This window comes from Tinamus guttatus, unplaced genomic scaffold (assembly GCF_059628265.1).
Source record: "Tinamus guttatus ecotype Peru unplaced genomic scaffold, ASM5962826v1 Tinamus_guttatus_pri_ptg000659l, whole genome shotgun sequence".
NCBI lineage: Eukaryota > Metazoa > Chordata > Aves > Tinamiformes > Tinamidae > Tinamus > Tinamus guttatus.
Genome location: NW_028289193.1, coordinates 2,974,271 through 2,988,082, shown reverse-complemented (window position 1 = coordinate 2,988,082; position 13,812 = coordinate 2,974,271). Strand labels below are relative to the sequence as shown.

General features: G+C 41.6%; 1 protein-coding gene across 2 annotated transcripts; it reads left to right on the top strand.

Moving 5' to 3' along the window:
• The first annotated feature begins 755 nt into the window (after window positions 1–755).
• On the top strand, window positions 756–7,189 carry RNF138 (ring finger protein 138). Of its 2 annotated transcripts, none has more exons than XM_088536355.1 (7): window positions 756–910; window positions 1,826–1,991; window positions 3,032–3,147; window positions 4,470–4,538; window positions 5,026–5,131; window positions 5,971–6,044; window positions 7,021–7,189. In XM_088536355.1, the coding sequence occupies exons 1-6, from the start codon at window positions 759–761 to the stop codon at window positions 6,007–6,009; spliced, it is 648 nt and encodes a 215-aa protein (XP_088392481.1). In that variant the 5' UTR covers window positions 756–758; the 3' UTR covers window positions 6,010–6,044; window positions 7,021–7,189. The 2 variants fall into 2 exon arrangements, with proteins under 2 accessions (XP_088392481.1, XP_088392480.1); XM_088536354.1 differs by having other exon boundaries at window positions 5,937–6,044.
• Window positions 7,190–13,812: the final 6,623 nt, after the last annotated feature.

The following is a 13,812-nucleotide window of genomic DNA, read 5'->3' as shown; positions in this document are numbered from 1 at the left end:
CATTCCCGGGAGAAAAAAAAAAAAAAAAAAAAAAAAAAGAGAGAGAGAGAGAGAGAGAGAAATGGGAACAGATAGGCGTACTGCTATGGGCACAATTCCATCAGCAGGATTTCTGGACCCAAGTCCTCAGCTTGAGCCCTTCCTACGCGGATATATCGGCCAATTCCCGTTCCACCGACACTCACCACCCCCTGCCCGACGCTCGGCACCTGAGCTTCCCGTGCCAGCGCTGCAGAGGCCCCATCCCGCTCCATGACCGCCGCTCCCGACCGCCAGCCGCGGCCTGGCCCCGGCTCCAGCTCGGCAGCCCCGTTCCTGTTCAGTACTCCACGATATACCGAGTGGCGGGGCCCGTGCCAGCCGCCCTCTTCCCCTTCCGCGCCCGTCCCGCCTTCCCCCGGGCCAGACCGAGCCGAGCCGGGCCGAGCCGAGCCGGGCCGGGCCGGGCCCCGCCCCTCCTGCTCCCGGGCCGGGCCGTGGTGTCACAACAGCCCCGGCGGGCCGGGCGGCGCTCGCCATGGCAACGCGGTCCCGCCCCAGGCCCCGGTCCCGCCCCTGCGCCCCGGGAGAGCGGCGGGGCCCGGGCGCAGCGCGGCCTCGCAGCGGCCCCGGCGGCGGCGCCAGGTAGAGGCCGGCGGGGACCGGGGCGGCCGCGGAGGAGGCGGCGCCCGCGCGCGCGCGGGGCGGGGGGCGCCGGCTGCCCCCGCCATCTTCCGCCGCCCCCGGCGCCGCGCGCGCGCTCGCCCGGTCGCCTCGCGATGTATTTACGGACGTCTCTCGCCCCCGCAGCTTCTCGGCCCGCCATGGCCGCGGAGGCCGCCGCGTTGCGCTTCAGCGAGGACGACTTCTACTGCCCCGTGTGCCAGGAGGTGTTCAAAACGCCCGTGAGGACGGCCAACTGCCAGCACGTGTGGGTATCCCGGCACGGCACGGCACGGCCCGGCCCGGCGCGGCCCGCACGTCGTCTGCGCCGCCGCGGCCCGGCCCGGCCTCCCCGCAGAGTCCCGCTGATTCCCGCATTCCTCCCCTTAGGCACTTACCCCTTCCTTTTGTAGTGGATGAGGACTAATCATATAAATATATGTGTTTTTAAAGCCGTATCTTATCTTTGGCAGGCCTGTAAATGATCGCCGTGCTGGAAAACATCTTACAAATCTAACCAAACTTGCATTTTTAACTTTATTTAACAGCTTCCTGATTTTTTTTTAACCGTCCATAGTTTGGCTGTTTTCTTTTTCAGTTTCTATGCTCACAGTGAAAAAGGATTTTATTTCCCAGAGGAACGTTTAATTACAAACAATTTTTCCTTTTTTTTTTTTTTTGCTGTTTTAAAAATAGCTTTGGCAGTTGTTCTTGCACACTCCTTAAGGAAAAGAAAATGGTCTGTCTGCCTGCTGGTAAGGGGAAATGCCAAAGCTTCCGAAGCGAAGTCGGCAGGAACACTTAAATGCAGCTTTGCATTATTTTTGACTCTGCTCAAGGACAACAAACAGTGGTTACTGATAAAATTTTTGCAGGATCACGTGCCAGCTACACCGTTTAATATCTCATTAATGATCAATCTGGTATGCAGGTTAAAGATAGTAGACAGTAAATAGTAAGATCTGCCTAAAATGCTTTGCCAAGCTTCCCTAATTTCAGTAAAGGAATTAAGTCTTTGTAAATGCTACTGTTTTACTTTGCCTATATTTTTATAAGGTTTTACATTCCACGGATCTCTAAAATGTATTTTTTTTTCATAATAATCATGCAGCTCTCTTTAAACACAGAGTATCCAGCTCTTTTCACTTTGCTAATCTGCGTTTGTGATGACTTTTCAATGTAGGTTTTGCAGGAAGTGCTTCTTGACAGCTATCAGAGAAAGTGGAACACATTGTCCTCTCTGCCGGGGGAGTGTGACTAAAAAGGAAAGATCATATCCCAAAAGGGCTCTAGATGTTGAAAACAATATGAAGAAAGCTTCGGGGGGATGTAGATGCTGTGAAAAGCAGGTAGAGTAAAACTTTATAAACGGTTGAGCAAATATTTCTTTCATTTGACCTGATTCTGCACTCACTTAGGTGTCTTTCATGCCAGTCTATAGCAGTTTGCAGATTTTGCTTTGCATGGTTTGTGCCTGTACTAGGCATGCAATGCCTACCAGGCCTCTCCAACAGGTCTAAGCTGAAGGAGAATAGTGGCTTGTCTATAACTGCACTTACTACTGTTGGTTAGTGGAATGTCAAAATTCCTCCAAAGCAATGAGAAAAATGAATGAAAACAGAGCTCCTTTGTTTCACTTCACCCATGAGGATGGAAAAGCTTGGAGAAAGAAACAGTAACAAGTTGGTAAATGGGAAGGATGAACAAAACAGGTCCCCAAAAGAATTTGAATAGATTTTAGGTGCAAACCAATAAGATGGGGTCTTGTCCAGATGGCTTCTAGACCCACAGGCACTGTCTGACAGTGCGATTGGACCTGAAATTCTGATCAGGGGCCTGTCCAGGGCAGCTGTGTCTGGGTGATCTGAGCAGCTCAGTCTCGTGTCACTGGCTCTACCCCGGCCCCTTTAAGTTACATATTCTGAGAACACTCCCAATGCAGAGAGACTGGTCTCTGCACACAGCAAGAGCATCCTAGAGAACACTGAGGGAGCACGGGTGCTTATCCCACTCTCCAAACCTACCTTCTTGTGCCCAGAGCTCATCAGTTACTTGCCCTGTAAGCAGGAGGTGAAGTTGCCATGACTTTTCAGTCAAATGGATTTTAAACACTTTTTTTTTGTTTCGGCTATGGAGGCAGAACTCTCTGCTGCTTGGCCGTTTAGTGTTCTTTGTTTTTACACAGTGGTAGAGCCTGCAGAAAAAGGAATTAAAAATTCCTTGTTTGGGAAGAAAGTGCTCGTCCAGAGAGGGAGACATCAGTCCTAACTTCTGCTGTGTGTGATGTCTAAAAAGAGCCCTGCATGCGTTGTTTTCTGTTGGCAGATTTGCTTCTTCCTATCCTTGGATTGCTTAGTATAATTTCATTAATTTGACATTTCGTTTGCAGGTTAGATTTTCGTGGATGAGGCAGCATTATAAAACGTGTAAGAAGTATCAGGATGAATATGGTGCTTCTTCTATTATACCAAACTTACAGATTTCGCAAGATTCATCAGGGAACAGGTAATCAGGGTGTTTTATGTATAGCAAAGTATCTTCCTTTTTTTTTTTTTTTCCTTTTCCTAAAAGGAAAGTGTTTTATTTTCCAGGACATACCTTTTCACCCCCTCCTCCCCCCTCCAATAATTATTGTCTGTACTTCGATGTGTCAACAAATGACAATTTTTCCAGATCCTTCCTCCCTCTTGGCATACAGAAGAAAACTTTTCCGGATGGTGGTTTGGAGAATCTTCTAGGGAATCTTCTAAAGATTCTATAATATTTCCACCATTTTTTTCTTCTCCTTGCTTCCACAGCATTTGAGCAGTTTGCTTTGGAATACAGATTTCATTGTATTTAGCACCAGGGAAGTTTCCTTCTTCTCCCTTTATCCCCTTCCCTCCCCCTTCCAAATCTGTTTTAGCAGGTATCCTGTTGCAAACCACTACTGTGCAAACTTTTGATTTCAGACTGAATTTACTTCAAACCAATCTTTCATGAAATGTGTAAGGAAATCCAGGAAGTTATATATCATAAAATCAAATGCCACTTACCCATTTGTTTTCAGACTATAAAGCTGAAGAACTCTGTTCTTGATGCTTTCTGACTGATACATTTCTAGGATTGCTTTTTCTTTGTTTTTATGAAGACCTTATTTTACATATAAGTTTCACAGAGCTTTGTTATGTATAGCTTATGCTTTATTTGCTACGTGTTGCTATTTTTGTTTTGTTTTGGCAGGCTGAACTTTTGCATGTTTGTGGTTTCAACCCAACAATATGCTGAAAATGGAATTTTGAGCTGTTGTCAGAACTAGTTGCTGTGATGTTTGTCTGCAGTATCTGGATATTGTTATATAGCTACCCACTGAGTATGCCCCAGTGGACTTCTTGTAACATCACAGTGCCTTTCTGTATAGGTCCATAGCCAGATCTGTGATTGTAAATATTTACACTTTTAGGTTTATCAGCATACCAAACAGTTGATGGCTTAGCTGGAGGTACATGGAGGACAAATTTACTTTCTAAATCAAAAAGCTTAGAAAATGCACACAGTTTTTGATTTATGCATCCGTAATCTTCCCCATCATTCGTGTTGATTAAGTAGCCATTGTATTATGTATCACTTCCCTATTAAATTGCATGGTATTTTACTAAGAATCACCATGGTAACTGAATGCTGAGAAGTAACTTAATTTGAAAGATCAGCTTGAACAGTAGTGCAGGTTAAAATATGTGTTAAATATGTAATATTATATATTTCGCCTTAATTTGTGGAACTCGATGGATATTTTTTTCCTGCTACTATTAACATAGATTTCCTTTCTTCTTGTTCTTTATATAAAGTAACAGGAGTGATACAGTATCTGATAATGGAGAGAGGGCAAGCAATCAGATGCTTCAGGGAGATACAAGGTAAGCTGCTTATTTTTTCTCAGCTATTACTTAAGCAGACCTAGTGAATCATACTATAAATTTCTACTAACGGATAAGAAGTTACTACAAATTTTAACTTAAAGTTGTTTCTTCTATATTTATGTCAATTAGAATTGGATTCCTCAGCACCAAATTTAGTTCTTTTGCAGTTCAAACTGAAGGATTTGAACTAAAGCATACTGCTGGTAAATAAAAATGGCATGAAAGGTAATAAGAGCAGAAGATTTTTTTTAAAAATCAAAGTCTCAAAAGACTGTGTGTTGACATACAAGTATTAAATTCTTTAAAATTCTACTTCAGAAGTATCAGTGAAGCTCTAGTAGTGCTGCCATAATAACAAAGGCTTCTGGAGCGGGGGATTGTTATCAAAATAAGGGGAAAAAATAAATCATTTGTTATCTTGTCACTTCTCCAACACTTCTTCTGAAAATCTTTCCTGTTTAATCATATATTTTTCTATTTACAGTGGACATCCAACCTTCAAGTGCCCCTTGTGTCAGGAAGCCAATTTTACTAGACAGCGCTTGCTGGACCACTGTAATAATAGACACCTTTATCAGATAGTTCCTGTAGTAAGTACAGTTGCTAACTGTATGCTTCTTAAACAAATTTTATTTAAATTATTTGGAATAGTGGGAGGATTTTAAACCATGTGCAGTAGCTATTCTATACCTGGAAAGGTCACTGAGACTGAAATTACTTAATTCAGTATGTTTAGATTGAGGAGTGACTTTCCTCTGAAAATACTTGTCAGCCATAGCTGCAAAGCTTCTTGTTGGTTGTAAGGCATTTTTGACATAGCTGCCTCGTTTATCTTGAGTTGAAGCAAACTCACTTATTGAGTTTGACGATTACTCTTGCTCTTCAGTTAGTACCAGAGATTTGAATTACTAGACAGTTCTGTTTGTAATCAAACTATTGTTTCCCATGAAGCCTGTGGTTACTAAAAATCAAAAGACTGGAGGAGAAAAAGCTTATTTTTGGTTTTGTTTTCACTTGGATGTTGGGTGGTGTTATTTATTTATATATTTTTACATAATTGTGATCAAATAAGAAGAGAGGAGGCTTCATGCGAACACAAACTAGGGTACAAAATCACTTTCACTTCTATGTTTAGAACAACAGAAATTGGCTAAAAGAGTGCATGTGCAGGTGTGATAATCTACCACACCCAGCAGATATACTAATGTATTCAACACTCTGAAATGTAGTTTTTTGAATGTTACATGTTTGAAGGAAAAGAGCACTTTATGATTTTTAAGTAAACATTTCTACTGTATTAGCAGATGAGTAACAGAGTAGACAAATATGTCTTCAATGCATTTTGTATTGCAATTAACTTTTTATTCTCTCTTTCCCCTCATCTTCCACATTTAGATCTGTCCTATTTGTGTATCTCTTCCTTGGGCAGATTCTAACCAGGTTACTAGAAATCTTGTCAGCCATTTAAATCTAAGACACCAGTTTGACTACGGAGAATTTGTGGTAAGCTTTTTCTTTGTCTTGTGGGGGAATTAAATGTGGTCTTAAATGGTTGTTTTGGTTGCTTTCCTTCAAGCCCACTTTGAGTAAATGATGCTGTAGTAATTGTAAAACTACATACACAGATGTAGTTGTTGGGTGGATTGGAAGCCAGGCCAATGAGTTTTGGGCACAGGGTCAGAGAGCTGGCGGGTTTGTGCTGTGTTTTCTGGAGTGTTTGGCAGGAAGCAGGGTACCCTGTTTGAGCTTCATAGGAGATGCATGGTGTGTAAAGCATAGGCAGCCTTGCAGTACATAAGGGAAGTACAGAGGATGTACACTTTTTTTTTCTGCATGTCCAGTACCCTGTGGTAAAGGAATGAAGAACTTGGAGATCAATATAAGAGACTGGGCTCCAACACAAGTCAATCTTGTATGTTTGAGAGTGTAGAACTGATGAGTGGAATTCAGTTTGGGGAAGCTACCAGAATCGAGCTAAAAAGGTGTATCCTGATGTATTAACGTTTGGGAATGTAGCTCTTCAAAAGTAGCAAGGTTAACCACTCATCTGCTGTGATGTTTGCCTTCGTTTTCAGCAGCATATTCTCCACAGTCTTTGATTACTGTTGTCTTGGGATTGGGTTTTGTTTTATTGATAGAAGGGGTTATGGCTGGTCGGAAGTCCTGTTGCTAGAATTGCAAGACACATTCTGTTCTCCTGAGCTGACTCTCTGTAACATAATTGAGCCTGGGAGAGAAGATGGACCTTTCTGTTTAATGAGCCTCGTTCCACTCGTCTGATTCTTCTCCTGTTTCTTCGGTCTCTTGGTACTTGGTTAAATAAAAGAAACTGGGTAATATAGATAGTAGTCTAATAAATATATAAATGGAGGGCCTTCATCTACCTGCAGTTTCGTATGTAAAAACGTGGGATGTGTACAACAAAACTAAGGATGCTGCACCTTCAACGTTTATCTGTTTTTGATGTTTTTTTGTTCAGAATCTTCAACTTGATGAAGAAGCCCAGTACCAAAATGCGGTTCAGGAATCCTGTCATGTGAACTTTTGAAGTGTAGATCCCCTTCAACCTACTGATTATCTGAGGGGAAAAACTACATGAATTCTGTTGGTAATATGAAATGTATATTAATAAAAATGGAATTCAGTAAGTAGTTTTCAGGTTTAATTTTTCACACTAATAAGGAATTTTCTTAAATATTTTAACTCATGTTTTTACTGCTATCTGTCCCTATAGAAATAGGGACTTTTTTGAAACTTCAGTCTTGATTGTCCTTAACTTTACTACTCTGTTAATTATATAAATTTCTTTTTTATTAATGTCAGATGTTTCAATTCAGCAATGACCACTTTGAAAATACCTTTTAGAAGTTGATACAAAGATGCTCTATTGCACTATTTAAGTTTAGTTTCCATCTGCTAAGATAGCTCTGAGATGGTGATTTTTTTAAACCATTATTGTGTGAATGAAAATAAATGGGTCCAACTTCCAAAGTCAAAGTATTTGTTTTCTATAGCTCAGTAGTTCAGAATAGGACACTTGCATGCTAAATGAGCGCATGAGAAGTTTTCCCTGTGCTCCCAGCTCTCAGGGAAGAGAATTGCCCTGAGTTAGTTCTTTTCTGAACAAGTCAAATGACATGCAAATATAGAAATATATACTTTTTTGTCATCAGTTCATGTTATTTAAACTTCTCTAAGATTTTCTGTTGCATCAGGAATTCAAGTCTTGATCTTTTTCTTCTTTCACGGAAGCTAGAAAAAAAATTGGTCCAAGACCTACCAACATTCAGACATGAGCTTCTTTGTTTCACTAAGACTGTTTAAAACATGGACATCTGCTGCATCTAAAAGCCTGAAAAACAGTTGAAGAGAAAAACTTGCCTTAAAATAGTTAACTTCATACTTTGAGTTCCTCTCCTAGGTTTCCACATTCTCAGCAAGACCCTCTGTAAAATGAAATTTCTGCAATTTTAGTTTAAACCAGAAATCTGTTAATCTGTTTTAAAAGACTCTTTAGACTTTTTTTTTTTTTCACTGTCTAATACTGATGGAGGAAAGGGGAAAGAAAGTTGCAAAGAGTCAGTGAGCTATTCTGTATGTTTGTGTGCATGTGCAGGTGTATGTTTTTTCAGATTGGCTTTTATTGAGCCCAGAGACTTTCTACGTGTGGTAAGAAAGAATGACCTGTTCTGAGTGTGTGCTCTGGGATTGACTCTTCATCCCACAGCACTGTCACCCCTTGTCAAGCTGTTACTCTTAATGGGTATTGTGTGGGTGAAGAACATACCCAGGACTTCACCTACACATAAGTAACTGCTATAGTAGTAGCAATACCCTTATAGCAGAAGTACAGTCTGCTTTTGTGACATGGCTCCTCTTTGCTCTCCAAACAAAAGCTTGGGTTACTATTTAAATATGCTAATATCTCATATTCCAAAAGTGGCAAGATTGAAACACATCAGCCCGCAATATAATGGGTTCTCAAACTGAATCTTGATAATATGTTGTGAATGTTGGAACTAAAGCACTAATACATTATACATGTGTATGTTAGGTTTCTATCCTTTATTTTTAAGAGTGGCTGAAAACAGAAAATCAACTTTTCAAAGATGTCTTAGAGTTGTATTTAAACTTTCTTTTTTTTTTTTTTTAATATAACAACATGCCCAATACTTTGTTACTGACCAAAATGGTGGCCTGCTATCTATCTATCTGTCTATATTTTTTTTGCACTCCTTCCATGTTTTCCCCCATATTTTTGTCTGTGTCTTTTCATGCGTCAGCTGCGGTGCTTGTGTGACCACATACTGATCTGCAGTGTTTCACTGACGCAGCTGAAAATTTGTTTGGATTCTTTATTTTCTCTTTTCCTCTATAAAGCCAGCTATGAGATAGTGCCCTTAGACAAAAGGGAATTTCAAGGTAACCTGATAGTCGACTCTTAACTTTTTAAAATAACACGTACCATGGTGATTTTATTACTGTATACATTTTTCTGAGGAATTTAATAGTTATATATGTTTAGTTCACTTTTTTTAGATTTAATAAACTATTTATATGATGTGGCAATAACTGCCTACAGCCAATACAGATTTAGAGCACCTGAATTGACACTGGAACTAGTTATTCCTGTTACTTGAACATACCTTAAGAATCGTAGATGAAATTGCATCACTCTGGGAAACCAAATTTTTCTATAGCAATAATTAGTTGTCACTTGATGCGTCGTTGCTGAAATAACATTTTAGCTATGTTTAGATCTTGAGACTTGAATGCACGTTTGAAGCAACAAATGTGTGTAAATGCAATATATATATAAAAAAATGAATTTCATATCTGGAAAATGTTTTATCCTTTTTTTTTTTTTACTTCTGTATTTTGCATCCAATCTGTATTGGCAGGCATTGCCTTGCCTAATATTTTATTATTCTAGTTTGAAGCGATAGCATCCAGTACATCTACTAGGTAAGAATTTAATGAAAATGAATCAATCTGATTAAATATGCTGCTGCTGTTCATGATCTTTCTCACGGAAGCTCGGATGTGCACAGAGTTGTGTATTTGTGATGGGTGATGCTTGTACTTCCAACATGCAGCTCACTGAAAGTTTGCTGTTGAACAGTGTTTTCATGTTCCATTGTTTATGGTTTCAGTCTGGTATATTATGTTCAAATTGTATCTTCTGTTTTTTTCCTCATATTAAAGTATTTTTATTTTCTATTTGTCTCTTTATATAATAAAGATGATCAGTCCCTCTGATGTTACTTTGTCCTTTCCCGGCCCTTCCTGAACTTCCAGGCCTTCCATAAAGGTTTGTGGTCACAACTTAAACGATGCAAAGGGCATCGGGAACTGATGAGGTAGCACTAACTTCTCCTCTCAGGAGCTGGCAAGTTATCTTGCATCATGTCACAAGATCACTGCCATGAGGCAAAAAGATAATCAGAAGCAAAAATAACACTGCTCTGCCTAAACCAGTTACAGTATGTTAAGTATGTAACATTTAGGGTCACTGGCATTCATTATTTGAAGTTAGTATTTTTTGTGAGGAAAGGTAAGAATCAACCAGAGCTGGTGGATTTGGGCCTGCTGTGTTTTGGGTCAGCACTGTTTTGCCCTGTGCCTTTCAGAAGTATCTAGAGAAAGCCCCTTGCTGCTGAATTACTAGACTTCTGTAGGGGTGGTGTGTGCCCTCCCCTGGATGAGGCTGCTCTGTGCTGTTTCCTGCTCTGCTTAAAGTACAGATCGTGTCTTGGGAAGGATCAACCTTTGTCTAATTTTTGAAAGGGAAGCGCTAAAACAGCCTAATTTTCTCCACAGTCGCATACCTCTATTTGTGGGGCCATGGACTAAGCCACGATCTTGCAGAGTATCTCTTGCTTTTGTTTGGTAGCCCCTGCTCGTGAGTTCTGTCCAAAAGCACCTTCTCCAATTCTGAACCTGAGATCCCCGTGCGTGTTTAGGATGCATTCCCTGCTCGCAAGAAGCCTCTGGTCCCTTCCCAGGGCTCAGTGACAGGATACTAAGTGTCCTTATAAACAAATTCATAAAAACAGTAACTGAGCCCAGTGTTTCTAACTTACTTTATATTTTCCTTCTGGCTTTCTCTCTATGCTCTCTGCAGCAATTCTCACCAGTTTCCTTCTCTAAATTTGCCTCTCTCTGCCTCTTCTGTCTTCTAAAGAAATCAGCAATTAACTAAGAATATATTTACTTAGTAACTAAGTTATCATCTGTTACTTGTATTGTGAGTTCTAGCTCTGCCCTTAATATCTTTGGTCTGAGGGGCCTCTGGACTAAATTAAGGAATTTAGCACTGCTGGCTCTCAGAGGTGGCTGCAGGAGCTTGTGTTCTCATTGTATTTGCAGTTTGAAAAACCTGAACTTGATCAGTCGCATCTTAGATTCAAAGTTTCCGATGTTTTTCAGAACACATCAGAACAGATGTTTCTCAGGAGAAAAAAAAAAAGTTTCAGATTTTCTGGGCATTTGCAGGTTGTGGATGAGAGAGTCTTTCAGGAGATCCAGCCCAATGTGTCACCTCAGCTGTGGAACGGCTCAAACTTCAATAGCTTTCTCGTGAATATTTTCATTCATAATTCAAGCCACAAGGGTGGCAGTGAATATTTTTGTTTTGTCTCTAAGTAAATATAACAGTTAAGAATGTTAATCTACTGAAAAGTGGTGCCCCGAGACACTTCTACATATGAGATATCTCTCCCTGAATATTTAATATAACGTAATGTTTGCAGTTGGGTTTTTTTGGACATCGCTTATTCCCGGAATCCATCGAAGCTGCTGGTAAGAACGCGTTGATGTGCTTTAAAGGTCCAAACTGAGGGTTTATTGCTGCGTTCTGCTACCTGCGGCAGGTAGGGTCGCGTTCACCCAGGGCTGCCCCGGGCCCCACCGAGCGCGAGCGCAGCAGGTACCGGGCTCCTGCGAGCCCCTTCCTGCCCCCAGGGCGCCTTTTAGGGGGCTCCCTTCCGAGCCGTGCGGATGTCACCCGCGGAGGAGGCGCAAGGGGGGCACCTGGGGACCGCCACAAAGGGGATGCGGAGGCCTCGTAACCACCCGCTCCTGCACGCGGTGCTCTGGGCTTGCTACAGGCCTCTGGAACGCAGAGAGGCTCTCCTGGCTAAGGAGCACGAGGAGCTGAGTGTCCTGGAGCGTCCCCCGCAGGGACACGAGACGTGGTGGTTAAACTGCAGGTGTTCTCCACACCTCAGCCTGATTAATGTTCGCCAGAAAGTATCCCTGTTCCAAAGATGTCAGGCATGGTTCAATTCCAGTGGGAGAGCTGCAATCCTATTCCAGATAACTAATTCGTGAAGGACTATCACACGGAGGTGAAGATAATGGTTAAAGCACGTGGCTGAAGCGACAGTGGGCAGAAAGGGATGCACTGTTACCCACCCAAGCTTTGATATCTGTTACAATTTTCAACTTAGTTATATTGCTAATGTCCAGGTTTGTGGGTCCTGGCTTGAAATATTTAGGTGTCCAAAATGAAACATTTTGAACTTGATTGAGAAACTCACAATCTTTCCAGTTTATCTGAGAGCCCCTGTCTAGACACCCCATTGATGCCGTTCTCCACTCAGTTAAGGGGTTACTATTGCAATGTTATCAGCGCTTGGGAGATGAATTTAAAAAAAGAAAAAAAGAAAAAAAAGTGAAACTAATTTGGACAAGATTGCACAGGAAGTTTGAGACAGTGCAAGGAACAAACTACTGTCTGAAAATAATGCACAGACCATTTGACTATCCTCCCACTTGACAGTTGGTCTATAAGCACTGCTAAGTGGGGTACATCATGCTTTAAAAGCCAGCACTTTAAGGCTTTTAATTAATTCCTATCACTTGAAATTCACATCAAAGCTCATGATTCAGCCAAGTCCCACCCAAATGTCAACAAGCCATCATGAATCACATTAGTTCACTGAGCAACATACTGATCCCAAAATTATCAAAGCATCTGTGCTAAAATACAGAAGAGCAACAAAGCCCATCAGACGAATACAAAGCAAACGTGCTAGAAAATCCTCGTCAGTATAGACCCACAGTTTTATGGTTTGGGTTTCCATTTTGAAATTTAGTTTCCTTAGCTTTTAAAAACAGCATTTCCAAGAAAAATAGGGGCTGTATTATTATTTCCTCTGTTATTTCTTCATTACCTCCAGCCATGGCCATTGCAGGGGATCTGCATCAACCACCATGTCAGGTTTTGATGCCTTTCCTTTCTATTGCTTGTACTAGCAGCGGGGAAGCATGAGGGTCTATGGGGAAAGAAATCTAATTGACTGGCAAAAGCTCAGACTTTGCAGGTGTCTCTTATAGTTACTCAGGGCTCGTTAGACAGCTTAGCACCCATAAAAGTTGTGAAACATGTGCAAGGCAAAGAATTATAAGAAGTGGGAAAGTAATCAACCAGCTAAAGACCTGCTCCCTCTGCTCTGTGTTTAATGTTTTTGCTTTTTCTCAAATACACAGCATGGGCCAGAACACTGTGGGCCTCTCTCTGCAGAGCAGGTTGGTCATGGAATGAACATCCTTGGTTCATAGGACAGCACGAAGTCCCAAATCACACAAAGAAAGGACCTGTGCTACTTTTGGCTGATCTGTGTGTAGCTAACTGAGAAACAAAGACATAATGTGTATATTTTCTTCCAGTACCTTCACTGTTTGGCATCACCATATACTAAATCGCAATGGTTTGTAGTGTTTTCTTTAGATAACTTTGCATCCAGCCCTCAGAGCACGAGTAGTCATGGGACAGAGGTTTGTTGCAGCCTCTGCTTGTGACGGGAGGATCATCCTCAAATCTTCTGTTGCAGACAGGCTGGATGAGGGGTCTCAGTACTGGCTGATGCATCTCGTGAGACTGTGGAAACTGAGGAGCAGATTTTCCTGACATGGTGAAGGGCCAAAGAATGAGGAAACAACAAGAACAAAACAAACGAACAAGCAAACCAGTTTCTAAGCTTCCTTCCAAAACTAACCGGTCAGATTAAAAGATACACTAGTCCTTTGGAGTTAATCATTTTCCACCATCACACCTGTAATGTGTTATAAACAAGGAATAAGGGCGGCAGCTAAGCTAGCTTGGATCAGGAATCTATTTTTAAGAATCATGCACTTAGGCTTTAGTGCATGTCACAGAGCAGTTTCAGAGCACATGAACTGAATTTCTTTTGCATGAATCTAAACCGGAATATGTACTTCAGGTCCTCCCCTAATGCAGTCTAGCTGCCACCACTTAGAATCAATC